At 38.8% G+C, this 16,292-nt stretch overlaps 1 protein-coding gene across 1 annotated transcript in view; it reads right to left on the bottom strand.

The window, feature by feature from the left end:
* Positions 1–16,292, bottom strand: part of LOC106524831 (citramalyl-CoA lyase) — a 30,202-nt gene that overhangs the window by 2,765 nt on the left and 11,145 nt on the right. Inside the window, exons 2-5 of the mRNA XM_014018817.1 lie at positions 11,795–11,983; positions 6,162–6,263; positions 4,825–4,918; positions 3,086–3,253 (exon numbers count right to left, since the gene is read on the bottom strand). Of these exons, the coding sequence (XP_013874271.1) occupies positions 3,086–3,253; positions 4,825–4,918; positions 6,162–6,263; positions 11,795–11,983 (553 nt within the window). The remainder of the gene's footprint in view (positions 1–3,085; positions 3,254–4,824; positions 4,919–6,161; positions 6,264–11,794; positions 11,984–16,292) is intronic.

Below are 16,292 nucleotides of genomic sequence, written 5' to 3'. Positions count from 1 at the left end.
ACTAGAAACATCCTTATATTTTTACTCGATGCTTTGACCATGCAGAAACTTTAGCTTTGGTATTTTGGCCACAACTCTATAAATTATCTGCGAGCATTTAGAGCACGAGGCTTCATTAAATGGTCAAATCCATTTTAGGCCTGCAGTTTGTGTTTTTGTCTGTAATTTGYAGGAACACTTCATGATACAAATCGATAACAGAGGATACATTTTTGATCCAGTTCAGCCCCACTTATATCTTGTTGCACCAAGACTGCTTGGATTAAAAAGAAATCCTTGTTCCAGCAGCTGAAACAGAAGCCTAACAAGGAGTTATGACTCGGCCYGCCACCGTCCCCACCTCTCCTCCCCTCTCAGTTGAATGTGGCTGAACGCCGCAGACATAATCCCGTGTACATTTGCAGATCAAACTTGTAGCGATAAAGTTAAGGTTATGAAATGTCTGGCGCGAACGTYGGCTCAGCTGCAGCCAGCGGGAAACTCGACACTTTAGGGCTTAGCTCTGTCGCCAGCGACAAATCCTTCAAGGTGGCCAAGCGGGCGGGCTGCGAACTAGCTGAAGAAAGCGGGGAGAAGAATAAGGGGAGGAGAGAACCCCACTCCCTTCATCCGAGCTCTGTGCTCACCCTAGTTAACCTCAGAAAAAACACACACGCAGCGGTCACGCAGTCAACACGCAGTGATTAAAAGCTTGGGCAATTACTCACAAGCAAGCATCACTCATTAACTGCTAGTTTATTTATTAWAATCATTTGCAAGGATCTGTGAAATGCAAATGAGGGAAAAATGTATAAAATGTGAGTGACTGCATTTTTGGGCCACTTGGATGACAATATTTACATACAATGTGGTCAAAATATATTGGGATATAATGTTTACAGTAAAACTGGGCCTGTGTGTGTGTATTCCTTCCTCTGCCACCTGTTTTCTGTCTTGTCAGAAATGCAACACTGTTTCCATGGCTTGGACGTACTGTAAGGGGGTGTCAGTTAATGTCAGTGTGACATTGTGTGGATGAGGGGGTGTTTAGGACAACAAGAAAATGTTGGTTTAAACGAGCAGACCGGGTTGACTCAGGTGCCCTCAGTTACGATCCATTGGTTCCCCTAAAAGACATCATTCGTGCCCTGCAGCCAATCCCAGGCTGCCATGTGGTGCTGGCATCTTATTGGAGGAGAGCTATTTAGCAAAGTGCTSTCAGGCGAATGATGGGCAGGGTCCTGGGGATGGAAATGAAATGTGGTCCCCCGGAGCAGAGAATTTCAGAGGAATTGGAACATTTTTTACTGACAACTGATAACATATAAACAGGGAGCTTGTAAAATAAAGATGCTGTTTTAAGTCACCAAATTTATACAATTTCATCAAACACGCTGTTTCTGACATCTACCACGATGTTTCAGCCGTACAGTATCTCTGCTCACCAGTACAGAGCCCCGGTGTGCTGTTCTGTGCTAATGGGTGCTGTACTCAGCTTAGGCCGTGCCAAGGTCAATTACTGCACAGGTAGAGCTTTTGGCTGCACCGTATTATTGCTTAAGCACACATGGGCCGGTAATAGCTACTAACCAAGATTATACAGAGTACCCACGGCTCGCGAGGCACTAATCCAGTGCTCTGAACGGTTCTGGTCAACATCAGATCTGAGCATTTATTTCATTAACCAGCTGTTTCCCCCTCAGCTTTAACCCTGTATTCCATTTCCCCAAAGAAATTAACTGTAAATCATTCAGACACAAGCCAATTCATATTAAATATATAATGTCTTAATATGAGGATATATGCAATTTATAAAAGTAGAACATAGTACAAAAAAAAAAAAAAAAAAACAATAACAAGAGGGTGCAGTAACAGAGAGTGAAAGTGGCCATCTGTCTCCTGGATGAGCTCCTGTAGCAAGAAGCTCAACCTACACTATGATATGTGACTCAGCAAGTGCTCCATGAAGTCAGGGATTCAGTATTTCTTTTAGCTTTTATTTCCTCCAGTGCAACCGATACCTGACATTATGGTGTTAAAATACTAACAAATTCTTTTTTTTTTCTTTAAATAAATTTTGTGCAAAAAAAAAAGTTCAGATCTTTTGAGGTGGGCTCTGAGGAAGGATTATGAACAATTAACATCTTACCTATTAACAAACTACAGTAATGCTTAGATTGAGTGGCACTAAAATTAATCCAAAAAACAGATTTAGAAACAAAAAACAACCGCACTTCTATTCTGAAGCTGAAATATTCACAATACGTCATTATATTTATGTTATGATATTCTTGCAGAAAGTGCTGCAGGCCGCACTGGAAGTGTTACATTTGCAAACGACCCCAGGATTCAATATAAATAACTGTGAAAAGATAAAACTGATGACAAGATAAAGATAAAACTAATGTTGGCATGAACCGTTATAAAAATTATTTTTAAATGAAGTTGTTTTAGGACAACTGTAATCCACTTTGATCTTTGCCCGTCTTGGACTAACTGTTTGCTTCACAGTCTGGTCAGTGTTACCCTTCAAAGAGTTTCTACAACAGGTAAGATGTTCATTTTCCCATGACCATGCCACAGAACTCCACTCTAAAAGATACTATTTCTTTAAAAAGGGAAATACGTTTAAACTCCTCAATAATTAAAAGCAACAGGAATGCTATTTACGGGGAGGAGGACGAATGACTATAAACAGACTCAAACAAAAGTTGCATTGCTTTTTGAGGTTTGTTAAATGCAGGACGATACAAACTGAACGACACTGCACTGTTCTCATTAACACAGACGTACAACCACTGATGATGAGCACTGAGGAAATCAACATTTATATCTACGTATATTAGGCAGAGCAAAGTAAGTGTACAAAGGCCAATATTTGAAGATTCTTTTTAGATTTATCATKTAGGAAATTTCTGGGATAGTTAAATTGCTGAAAGGCTTGAATCGTATTTGCTGATGAGTTTTTTTTTTCTAAATCTGTGCCATAAGACTGAAAAATATACTGTACAGCACAGGACCAATGTGAAGCAAGTGTTTTACCAGATAAACCTTTTGGAAGATTCTTCTTATGACAAAAGTCAGATGCAGAGACAGAAACGTGTACCTGTGAAGCCCATCAGAGCACCTTCTCTGGACTGTTGCCTCAGTCCCTCCACGTCTTTATAGTCKATGTAAACCAGATCAATCGCCTGCAGCCCAAAGGCTTTGGTGGTCACAACCACCTTCTGCCGAGCGTAGAGAAGCTCGCTGGCATCTTTAGTCCGTGTGGCACCTGAAGTTGGCAGAGGAAAGCAGTGGAGGCAAGTGATGATGAACAAAATATACAGAATTATTTCCTCTATATATTGTTACCGTACATCAACAACCTTCATTATACTGTACTTTACTGCAATTTTTTTTATAATAAACCAACACAATTTTACAGTTGAAGGAACACACTTTTAAAATGTTTTTACAAATACAAATCTGAAATCTGGAGTGTTTTTTACATTCAGCCCCATTACTCTGATATCATTGACTAAAATCCAGTTTGACTTCAGACGTCACTTAATCAGAAAACATGATGCACCTGAGTGTAATCTGATCTCAGTATAAAGACAGTTGTTCTGTGAAGACCTCACAAGTCTGTTACAGAACATCAGCCCAACCAGCATCATGAAGAACAAGGAACATCCCAAACAGGCCAGAGRTAAAGGTGAGAAGTTTTAACCAGGATTCGATTAATTGGTTTAAATTTGCAGCACATTTAAATCAACATAATTAAACGGAAAAATGGAGTCCATGAGCAGATGAACTTGTTAAATTTTACTATCCATTTACCTTCTACTCTTAGACAAAACAAAAAATAAACAACTTACACACAAACTTAAAAATGACACTTTATCCCACCTCCTACTCATTAAAGACCAATAGCGTCCTGATCCAGACCCCGCCCCCCCCTGCACACACATTTTTAAAAAAAATTCTTTAATCATTGATATCAAGATGTCATTTTGCACCACACATCCACAAATTATATTTGTACTAAATAAGAACAACTCTTTTCTACAGTTCTTTAATCATATGTTCAAAATAAGAAAAATGCATGTCATCTCTTAGACCAGGGGTCTGCAACCTTTATAATCAAAAGAGCCATTTCTGCTGCTTGGCTCACTAATAAAATGTGTCCAGAGCCGAAAAACAAGCTACAACTGTGACTATCAAACTGGTGGTCCGTGGGCCTTTTCGAGGCCTTTTTGGGAACCTTTATGGCCAGTGGAGGTGATATTATAAAACTAAAAAAATATACTGTGAATTTTATTATTTACTGCTATTTTTACACATCGGGACGAATGGAAAGACCATATTCATGTAAACAAGAAAAATACTGTATATAATAGTTTATAATGAATTTCAGAAAAAGTAGTACAACTGAACTATTCAGACATATTTTTTTCTAATTCTTATGTAGTCTTCAAATTATTTAAAGGTTTTCTGATGGATTTGAGAGAAAGATCATAGAAAGAAGTTGGATCACTTAAGTACATAACAGGCTAGCATGTTTTACTTAGTACTGATCACATATATGCATACAAATAAATTTTTGTTGTGGGTATTAAAAAACACACAAAAAAGTTTCTGTTATGTTTGGCCAGATTTTCGAAGAGCCACTGCTGAGGAAYCAAAGAGCTGCATGTGGCCCCAGAGCCGCAGGTTGCAGACCCCTCTCTTAGACAGACTGTGTTTTTTCCACACAGAAAATTAAACTATGATGTCTAATCTGCCACARATAGAGAACTAAAGAGCAGCTTTCTGTAGAAGACACAAGCATGTGGGGTTTTAAACAGAGTCTGTGGTTCTCACCTATGCTGGCACAGAAGTCATCAGAGCCAAACACCACGCCGTCGTGATGGAGACCAGCCTTAGGAGCAAGCTGACGGATTTCCTCACACACAGCCTAAAGAATGTATATCACAACAGGATACAGGCAGACGGAAGGAAAAGTGAAGCAAACAGGAAATATATCTTGAACATTTTGGCAAAAATTCTCCTTATTATATTCAATATGTACACTGCATATAGAACAGCCATAATGACTCAACTATTTTTAATTTCTCAAACTTAGATTACACAATTTAAGATGTTTTGTCGCAGTCACACAAACGTAAAGAACACAAACAGCAGGGGATATAAAGAAAGCCCCTTTCATCTTAGACGACTGCATATACTGAAAGTCTAGGAGTGCTAATATTTCACCACAATAGTTTTTAAATATGCTGGTTCAAATTAATAAAAAAGCTGTGAAATTCATATTTTTTTGCCTTTTTAAACAACCTATAAAACAAATGTTTTTCATGTTATAAACATTTTATTTTGACTAACATCTTTAACAGTTCAGTTAGGAAAGTATTAACCAATTGTTCCTTAATTCTGGTTATTTTGCCTTTTTTAATGTGAGCAGTATAAAATTAGAGTAAAAATAAATCAATTTTTGTCAGAGTAACAGGTTGAACCGGCAGCTGCAGTCACAGAACACACACAAAAGTCTTGATCGTCTGTGGTGAGGGTAAAACAAAATGAATGTGTTTTATTCTTCTTTTTTTTTTGAACCACCAAATTATAACCACCACTAGCTGTGCCACAGCAAGATTTATTTTTCTTCTAATTTCCCTGCTTGTAACCTGGTGTTCATCAGGGCAAAAATGCAGGGTGTGTTCAAGGAAGCGCTCAAAGGCACCCTCCTGTCATTAAAAACACACACTCACAACCACAAACCCAGTCACAGAATGAGAAAGAACTGAAAGACAAACCGAAAGAAGAAACGCCAGCTGGTTTCTCCTCAAACCCTCCACAACTATCCCCCTTCCTGCACAAGTAGCTGAAGGTCATGCTGCATTCTAACAAATCCATTTGATGCTTTCCAAAACATCATGAAGAACTTTTCAACTATGATATTAAAACGGCACTAATTAAAAATGCCAGCATGTCTGAAGAGGGACAGAAACAGGAAAAAATAGTCTCAAAAGGCTCATTTTGAGAGGCAGTCTACAATCCCCTTTTTATTTTGGACATGAGGAGATCTCTGCACGCTGATGCTGTCTTTAATCTAAGGCAAACAATGGACAAACAGCCAAATGCCTTACGTGTGCAGTTTTTTTTTTTTTTTTTTTGGATAGGGTGGGGTTTAGCTTGTGATTTACCTTAAAATTGAGTAGGCCGACAGCGGTTTCCACAAAGGTGATGAGGCGCACGGGTTCTGTCAGCGTCCGTCCTTTCAAGTTGTGCTGAAACCTGTCAACAAACTACACACGCAGAGGAAACGTCTCAGATGCAACTCATTAACAAAACCCACTGTTTCTGTGACGAGGGAGCAACAAACCTCTCAACAATCACAACAAATTAATCCATTCTCAGTACTTTGTACAATGGCACCTCCACATTCATGGGATTTTTATTCTTCCTTAAACGCGTTATATTATATTATTTAGAAATACAAGTTTTCAGCTTGAACTCATTAGGAAATCTGATGACAATTGGACGGAAGTGAATTATTTGTTCTGATTTTTCTATTAAATGGCTTCAACACACTCAATTGACTTTTGTCAACTGATTAGATTTCCCTTGTTTAAATATCAAACAGATAAAAATAGAAGAGCGAGCTAATATGATTTTACCACAACAAAATATATTTCAATCAATTAGATGAATATTTTTTAAAATTTGTGGTTTAGGATGAGAATAGACTTTCTTATGCATCTTTGAGGGTTCAAATAGCACAGAGTGAAAGGTACAGGAGATGCAAAAACAAAAGCAAGTAAAATATACATTTTTTTAAACATTTTCACCAGGGTACCCCCCCCCACCCCACACACACACACACACACACACACACAGACACACACCTCTGAAGTCTTCTTTCAGAGGCTCTCCTCAGCCACAGCTCTGCTCCCCTGAGAGAGCGTGCACACATGTAAATGCACAGATCCGGGCACCATCACATGCATACATAGCAAAGCAGAGAAGAAACAAAACACAGAAGAAAAGGGACGATCTGGGATATCTTTGAGTTTTTTKTTTTTTTTACTGCTACATTATTCTGTTTTGCGTGCCTCCTCTGTGGCAGAGAAAACAGGGAGACCGAAGCAACAATCAGAGTGTGATGTGACACTTTGCTGAGGCCTTTATTCTGTTCGACTCCTGCTAATATGCAAGCTCACCTAAGTAGGGTTTTAAAACCCAAGTTTAAATCTTTGAAGACCAAAGCGTTCAAATTTTTTCCAACAGACCAGTTCACAGCTAGCTTTGGACTACCAGTGGGGTTGCCCAAATTCCTAAATCTATCATCTGGAAACACACAAAAGCCCCCTCCGTCAGATATTTCCTTTCAAAGCCAGACAAAAAGAAAAAAAAAAGAGAAGAGAGTGCAAAAGCTCAGAGGAGAAATGTCTAAGTTCCCCCTTTTATCTTCTTTTGCTTCTTCTTTGACACACCACCAACAATATGAGATTCTTATAAATAACCTCAGGTATGTCGTGGCTATTTTTTAAAACGATGAACAACACAATAGCCCCCATGTTCGCACTCACCCACTCTCGTTCTCCAAACCAAAGGAGCGGACCTCCATTGAAGGATTTAAAAAAAAGAGGCAATTTTAATCATCTCTCCATTCAATCTCAGTTGGATAAATCATATCTGAGAGATTTGCATAAATACAAACCATCAAAGACTTTTCATCTTCAAAGAGGTTTTCAAGACCCAATGGGCTTTGTACTGTAATCATCTGAGGTCACAACCCTGTGGGAGCAAGGCTGCTATGGCAACATAAAAACTAACGCTGGGGGTTTAGCATAATATGCCCCCCTCATTCACTGACACGGGAAGTGGTGGCGGGGTCCGAGAGGGAGTGTGAAAACAGGGTGTAGATAAACCCATTTCTGTGACGGAGGAAACTAGATAGATATGACGCGTTGTGGCAAAATCTTGCAGATATCACAGGCGGAGATATTACGGCCAAACGCGCCATGCCCAAGCAAACCTGAACAAGGCTGTGGCTGAGCTGTTCAGAATTTACAAAAAGAGAACATGAGACAGCTCTGTCCAAACGAAAAAGAAAAAAAGCCTCTTTGATTACATGTTTCTGTCCTGGCACTCTCCTCTTCAGCTATTATACACTTTAATGGTCTGATTTACCAGGATAAGAGGTGCTATAGTTCCTGTTTGTTGTTATTCTGACACACACAGCAATCATTAGCTGTCAATAGCTATCAAAACTAAGACACTTCAAGGTGTTATTCACCACTGAACTGAAAAAAAAGGTTTGTTTAAAGAAGAAACACTTCTTCTTGCCATTCAAACCCGGGATACAAACAAGCCCTCTGACAATTTCCACTCCCAATCATGAAAAGAGAAGGAGGGAGACTACGCTAGAGAAAAAGGAAGCTATAGCGGGACAAGTTTCAATTAATTTTCTTCAAAAGGAGGCCAGATTAAATGTTTCCGGCCTGCTGAAGTGTTCATTTCACAGAGGGGAAGCGGAGAAAGGGGATGAGGGAAGGGGACGGGAGGAGGAGAGGAGGAGGAGGAGTGGGGCCAGGGTGCGATTCTTTTGGTCCCAGCGCACACCAAATAGTGTGGTGGGCAAAGAATGCACATGGCTCCGAATCTGTGTGAGAATTGTCCCCAAACAAAAGGAGGGAGTTACGCCTGTTACAGCCCAATAAGGCCTGTCAGTCACACAAGGGCCAGAGGAGAGCAGAGAGACAGAGCAAAAGATTTACGCACAAAGAGAAACAAGCAAGTCCATCTTTTGGCGACAAATCAGTCTGAAGGATCCTGTGCCAATATCAATAAAAAAGGGGTGAAAAATAAACAAGTGAGGGATTTACTGCCCTGCCTAACAAGAGTGGAGAGAATCAGACACATGCTTACAATACAAACAGACACAGAAAGAGTTGTGAGGGACTGGGGTAGGATTAGATGAACATGCATGACAGAATCAAGATCCCACTCCGAACTACAAAGTTATCATTGACTTAGGAGCATGCGTGTACCTGTTGCCACAAAAACACACAAATAAATCAAATACAAAAATAAAAAAAGAAAGAAAAGAAAATACAGCAAGCTTGAAGCCAGTTCTTATGATGGGACAAGTAAAGTTTGACTTGCGTAAATTAAAAACACAATTAGTTAAAGAAAAAAAATCAGGCAATTATCTGTATTTTTAAGTTTTAACGTGCTAACAATGGTTTTAAGCATGCCGTTAAAAAGAATAATAATGAAAGTAAATGATTTAAAGAAACTGYGTGACAAAAGTGGCCTTTTTTCAAGAGTAGCCATGGATGAAAAGCTGGGTGAGAGAATTGGCGAACACCTGTCAGCAATTATACTTGGAAGAAAGAAAGAAAAGGCAGCAGGAAATAGACATGCTCCAATTAAAACCACTAGTTAAAAACTTCCTGCGCCTGTCCCAAGAGCACATATGTGTGCATATTTCTGCTTGTGTTTGTGTGCACACATGCTCATTCAAGGTAAGAAACCAGACAAGACACATGCCTTTCACAACACATTAAACAGCCATTTAAGACTAAACTAAACTAAACTAAACTAAACTAAACTAAACTAAACTAAACTAAACTAAACTGCCTGTAAAGAGGTCCATGCTAAGAAATAAGGAAAAATCACATTAAGAGATCAAGTATTATGAATTATATGGGGATGAGTTGAGTCTGGAGGAGGATAGAGGCTGTCTAACAGACCTGGTTTAACCAAACACAYTGGGGTGAACTGGGAAYGTCTGGTGAAACCCTGCTGAACATRTGATCTTCAACTCACACCTCTGGAGGAGTTTTTCACATGTCCCAGGGGAGCTTGGGGACATKGAATCAGAATGGGACATCTTCAGGGCTTCAATTGCAGATGTGGCTTTCAGGACCTRTGGCCTGAGGGTCCAGATGAGGTGGCAACCAAAGGAACTACTGGTGGACATCGCCAGTGATTAAAACCCATCAAGATAAAGAAGGAGGCCTTTGGGGTATGGCTATCCCAGGGAGAACTCCAAAASCAGCTGACAGGTATAGAGTGGCCAGATATACAGCTTTTGTGGTTGCATCTGCAACCATGAAAACTTGGGCATGGGWGGAATTTGAGATGGCCATGGAGAAGGACATTTGGTTGGCTTTGAGGAAGTTCTGATAAACCATTTAGCTACTCAATAAAGGGAAGCAGAAAGTTGGTTTGGATGGGAAACTACTGAATCGCACTGCAGATATTGCTGAGTGATAGAAGGAGCACTTCCAGGACTTCCTTAACCCTTAACTATGTTCACCTTTGAGGAGGCAAAGTCCGAGGACTCAGGCGAAGATGAGTCCATTACCATGGCAGAGGTCATCGAGGTGCTGAAGGCACTGGTTGTTGAGCGACTTGGAGTAYACAGGATACTCCTTCCCATAAAAATAGTCAGCAAAGGTGGTTTGGGCATCGGATTAGGATGTGTCTTGGTTGCCTCCCTTTGGAGGTTTTTTGGACATGCAACACTGGGAAGAACCCCAGGGGCAGACCCAGAAATTGATGGAGGGAATTGATCAACATGAGTAGAAAGGAAAATGTATTGATTTTGATTAAGTCTTAAATGCATTTCATATACACATTTTTCATATTTATGCTTGAGATGTTTTGAATGTTGTTATAATCAAYGTGCAATCAGTTTATTTTCATGCTGTGGTAAAGTTGTTCTGAAGGACTACCCAGCCTTGCTTTGATACAACACAGTCAGATATTTAATGTTTTCACATCTGAGATTTCAGTATTTTGTTTGAGAATTGGGTCACCTGATAAATGAGGTCATGTTTATTCCTTCAATTATGCCATTTGAGGAGGTTGACTCAATTCTGGACACTGTTAAAAGGTACTGTGTTAAGATGAACGAGGCGAATTGTCAAGGGCCACACAGACGGTGTCTCTGAGCATAAGATGGAGGTTTTAGAGCTGCAAAATAAGGAGTGCACTGATTGAAGGTTTCTGGCTGATTACAGATCACCGATTTTTAAAAAGTCTCACCTGCTGATTCAGATTTTGGCTGATACCAATCTTATGTAAGTATTGGTCAATTTCCAATCTCTCAAAATTAAGGAAATTAATGCACCCCTATTTTAAATGAGAAAGGAACTTGGTTTTATGCGCATTTATTCGGGCATCTAATTTTGTAAAGCGTATCAATCTACATAGATTTGACTTTTCTTGTTTTCTAATCTATTAAATTTGACTCATCTTTAGTATTATGATGATATTATGTAGTTTTTTAAGAACTATTTTGAAAGAAGACCAGTTAACAATTTTGAACGGTGTGAAGGGAAAATATGCCTTGTTCAAAATGGTATGTCCGAATAAGCAGGAATCCAACTGGATTTCTTCTTAAAAAATTTATTCTCAATCTTCTGACTCCAATCAGGTTCACAGTACAGCACTCAGCAGGCCTCAGTGTAAGACAGGCTGAAAACAAAAGAAAAAACACAGGAGCTCTGCTCTGAACAGAGACTCTGCAACACACTAACTTCTTTTTTACTATAATAATGAATTGACCTTATAATGTACATCTCTTCCTGGTTACACCTGTGGAGGTGTTACTTTTTACGTCAGACGTCAGAAGGTAACTCATTTTTGTTTAGACTAAAGAAAGAACATATGATAAGACACACCAACTCTTTTTCTGCTTTAACTTAAAGACTGAAATGATCACAAAGTATAAAATACAATACTGCATCTAATATTCAATTAGTTACAAAATTTCCTTCAGGTGGTTCAGTGGGTCAAAGTCGATGCATKATTTTTGGCTCACCCATTTGACCTCCTGAGTGTCTTCCACTTTAGGCAACATGAAGGCAGGAGGAAGAATCTTTGATTGCAGAATGACTTGCAGGTCGTCYTCAGCTAGACCACTGGAAACAGAGTTCACCCTCACACACTTCTCTGTCCGGCCCAGGTCCAATTCTGGTAACRTCTGCGCAATGGTCTCCCTGGCTTCTGTCTACAAAGTAGAGGCACAAATACAAAATGATATTATGTATTACAATTCACTCATTCAACCTGTAGAGGCTGAAAGTTGTAAAAAAAAGTAAAATGCCAAGATAAGMAATGCTATGGCTAGTCAAGGCCACAATTTCCTAAGAAAACATTGATCGAAGTTAGAATATTTACAAATATTATGAACGCATGATTATCTGTGAAGATGTTCTCTGATTGAGAGTCTACTAAAGCAGTGGAAATAAAAAATAAATAAATTAACAAAAAAAAAACTAAATGTTTTTTAAGGTTGGTACTTTCAGAAAGATTTCAAAACTGTCTAAATCTGACTGTTAAAATAAATATCTCAGATGTCAGTTTTTAAATCCTTTGTTAAATAATGAAATAAAATATCTACTGAAAAGTTACAATAAGTACAAAAATAATCAAGTCATTTTAACTAAAGAGTTTGCATTTGTTTTAAAAGCAATCAAGGTTAATTTAAAGTCATGCATGTGTAGTTCAACATTCAGTTTAAATGCAAAAAACAGATTTATTTTATGGATAAAAAAAATCAATTGAAGAACTAGTAAAGAATGCAATTAAAGTTCAATTTTCTTAATAGAAATGACCCCATTAATAATATGTTGAGAATAAAAATAATCTCTGCAATACGCACAAAAATAAAGAGTGATAAAAGTGGTTATAGATCAATTTGGCATAAATAACATGAAGTTAAAACATTTAAGAACCCCTACAGAGAAAATCAAGTTTTCCTTTCTTATTAACGTGTCCATGCAGCGTTAAGACTAGAGGACATGAGCAAAATAAGCAGTCAGTACCCTGCCTGAGGGTTTCCATTTTTGACTCAAAAACTAGATGTTCCAAGAAGCTTGACTTACATACCAATTTTTTTATGTTTTGTTTTACAAACAAGGTTACCGACCAATCAGTGTCAARGGAAACATGTCGGGCAGTAATTGCTTATCATGTTGACTCGAGGTGAATAAATCAAACAACATCTGATATGAATAAATGAAGCCTTTTCAAACTTGTATAAAACACAGGCATACAGTATATGTAAACACACTTTTATGACCATCGTAAGGTACACATAGCAAAAAAAGCTTCCTGTCACAAGGAGCAAATACAACTGTACAGAAAATACAACTAAATGAAAGACATTAGTAATATTTTCTTTTTGTGTGTGTTAAAACTGTATTGAATTTACAATCATTTAATTTAATTGTATCGTATGTGTACTGTATATTGCCTTTTTCCAGGATACCCTAAGCAAAAAAAGAGTGAAGCAGTGCATTGGCCACATCAAATGTTGGTACTACCTGGCGTGGCAAAACTATACTAATGCCAAATTGTTTGTAGGGCATATGTATGCACATGAAGCCACTATAGAAACTGCATAGCATAATCATTTTTTTTTACTAAAACATGGATTCCGTACCTGAGGCAGAGGTGAAGACGACCCATAKTGCCCCTACGACACAMCACTGGTGCCTGATCCACTACCCAKCAAAAGAGCAAGACTAGAATCTTATWTCACCAAATGATATTGAGTCAATCAAAAGCCTTGTCAAGTTTTTGGTCAAACAGTGGATGAAGCCATAGAAAATAGATAAGTTACAGAGATGTCACTATGTGACATGGGAATGAAGAATACTACATCTTCACCRAAAGACCTGAGGTGAATTCCAAGCCTTGAAGACTACACACGAGGAGGCTAATGCACGAACGCTTCTTCGCGCCTTTCATGTAGCTCAGGATAGTTACAGATTTATAGCCRTTACAGCTGAGGACTCAAATGTGTTGTTACTGTGCTGATACATAAACGGCTGGGTCTGAGTGGTTAAAGCAGTCRTCCTCCAATGASAGARTTGGTGGTTCATATCCACTGCTATTCAGTCACATGTTAAAGTGTCCGTGGGCGAGACACTGAACCCCCCACTGACTCTGATGACAGTGGGGTCTATAGAATGATTTATCCAGATTAGCTTTGTAGARATAGTAGAGTGCTGTGTGAATGRGTAAATGAGAACAAGGATTTTAGTGTAAAGCACTRTSAGTATCCTGGTTGGACAGAAAGGTGTTATACAAGTACAGTCCATTTATGATTTAAATGTGTTTAATTCAGCAATAAGAATGCCTGCTCCCTGTATCAGAAACCTGCACTAGGTACATAGACATTTTCTAACTTGCAAGCTTGTTGTGAAAAGCTGTGTGCATGGAAGCTTCTTAAACAAAGTGAAACCTACAATCAGATCTTTCAGCATCTTGGTGGGAAATGGGAGGTTTCCACAAACTTATTTAACAAGTTGCAGGAGTTTGTGTTGGATGCATGACTCGACTTCACCCATCAAAGTGGTCAATGAACTTTACTACCAACTCCTTAACAAAAAAGAGAAGAGGGAGAATCAAGCCAGCTGCCACCATGTATGTTCTTGGTGCAAATTATCAGGCTGCAATTTGGCAGCATTGTCTTGTGGTGCCTGATTTAAAGGGGCAATATCATGTAAAATCAACTTTTTTGAATTTTATATCATGTTATAATGTTACACTCTCATAAAAAACATGCCTAAAGTCTTACTTTGAGAAATCCTGCAACGTTTTTAGGAAGCCATGCTGAGGAGCAAAACGACAGGTGGGGACCAGAAACGCCTTTTGGTAACGTCCCTGGGACGTGTCTTTAAGCTGAACTTCCTCATGGCGGAGCGCCCTCTCCCCTCCCCACACCCCCCGCCCATGACTCCTGCAGGCTCTTGGGTGAAAGTGAAAGTGAAACTTAACTGTCTGCTGAGCTCTCAACATTAGTTCTCACTCAGTGTAGCTCTTTTCAGATTAAAAATACCTTTGAGGAAATGTATTTTCAGATGCCAAGTAAACTGCATCATAGGCAGCCCCCCCCCCCCCACCGCACCGAAATGGGCGGGACAGAAGCAGAAGGAGGTTCCTAAAGAGATAGAGGCCAATTTCAAGGCGTTTAGAAGAGGAAGTGATGAGAAGATAAGTTTATTTTCTATTTAAACATAAAAACAGCTTTTTTATAACAACTAAAGGTGACACAGATACTTTATTAAGATAAAGTATTTAAATATATGCCTGAGAAACACATAATATTGCCCTTTAAATGAATGGTTGATTGATTATCAAGCTGCATGTTATGAAAAGTTAATTTAGTCACTCAGTCAGGTGTTTTGGATCAGAAGAACATGTAAAACATGCACAATAGAAGTCCTTGAGGACAACGATTGATCSCAAACTTCTGTCTTGTGATTGTGAGTTTTATGATTTTCCTCTAAKTTGCTTCCACATCCTTAGAACAATTGTGGGAATTGCCTAAAAAGTGTTTGCTGCTGTATTTTTGTATCTCAAGTAGCAACAACCAGTGTGTTGAGGGACAGCTGTCAATGAGCTCCTTGGTTGAACCTTAAGAGACACCACGGCTGTAGCTTTACAAATAAGAACACAACTTATCTATTGTGAATAAGAATTCCTTGACAATACTACATTCTTATTGATAACTGACTATTCCAGCAAACTAACTTGTGTCAGGTTCACACGGCAAGATAATTGTGCAGATTTTTGGCCCAATTTTTCCCTTCCAACATTCKTAAAGGCACTCCGATTATCATAAYGGCTCTGAAGATAACCTTATGAGGTATTCCTGCCATGTGTGGTGTGTTCAGAGGTGGCTCTGAAAGACGGACCRCTCTGATCTCAAATTGGGGATATTCGACATGTTGGATTGTCTTGGTCTGATATCCCAGCGTGTGTTTTGTGTTCCCAGAGGACAAACAAGCATGCAGCCTATTGAATGTGACGTGTAGCCAATCAGAATGTGAAGTGAATAAAACATGGAGGAGAACCAAAAATACAGAAGACAAAGCCACTGCCATAGATCAKCAGAGAGTTTGGTGGGCCTTGAGACGTCTTTTTAAGTAGTTTTTTTCTCTGTTAAAAATAGTCCACAAACTWTCACCATTGCTCCTTCCTTGTCTGCCATGTTTATTTACTCTAAACTCATGTTTGATCTTGAGAAGTCTCAAGAGATTTCCCATCCGAGATCTGAATGTTTGTGCATGAAATCTGTATGTGTGTGGTGTGTTGTATTTTGACGTGTGCCTGTAAGCCAAACCTGTTATACCAAAGATATTTTTATTGTCATATGTAGGTCTTTGGAAATCAACCAACAATTTTTAAATCTTGATGTGTGCAATAAGAGGTCAAATTTGGTAAGCTAGACTCAAAACAAACATTTATTATCAGCAAAACATTATTTGTTAATATAAACAAACAAGTCAAGTCTCAAAAAGCAAAAA

The sequence above is a fragment of the Austrofundulus limnaeus genome, unplaced genomic scaffold (genome assembly GCF_001266775.1).
Source record: "Austrofundulus limnaeus strain Quisiro unplaced genomic scaffold, Austrofundulus_limnaeus-1.0 Scaffold202, whole genome shotgun sequence".
NCBI lineage: Eukaryota > Metazoa > Chordata > Actinopteri > Cyprinodontiformes > Rivulidae > Austrofundulus > Austrofundulus limnaeus.
The sequence above is the reverse complement of the archived record's forward strand: the minus strand, read 5'-3'. Positions and strand labels throughout refer to the sequence as shown.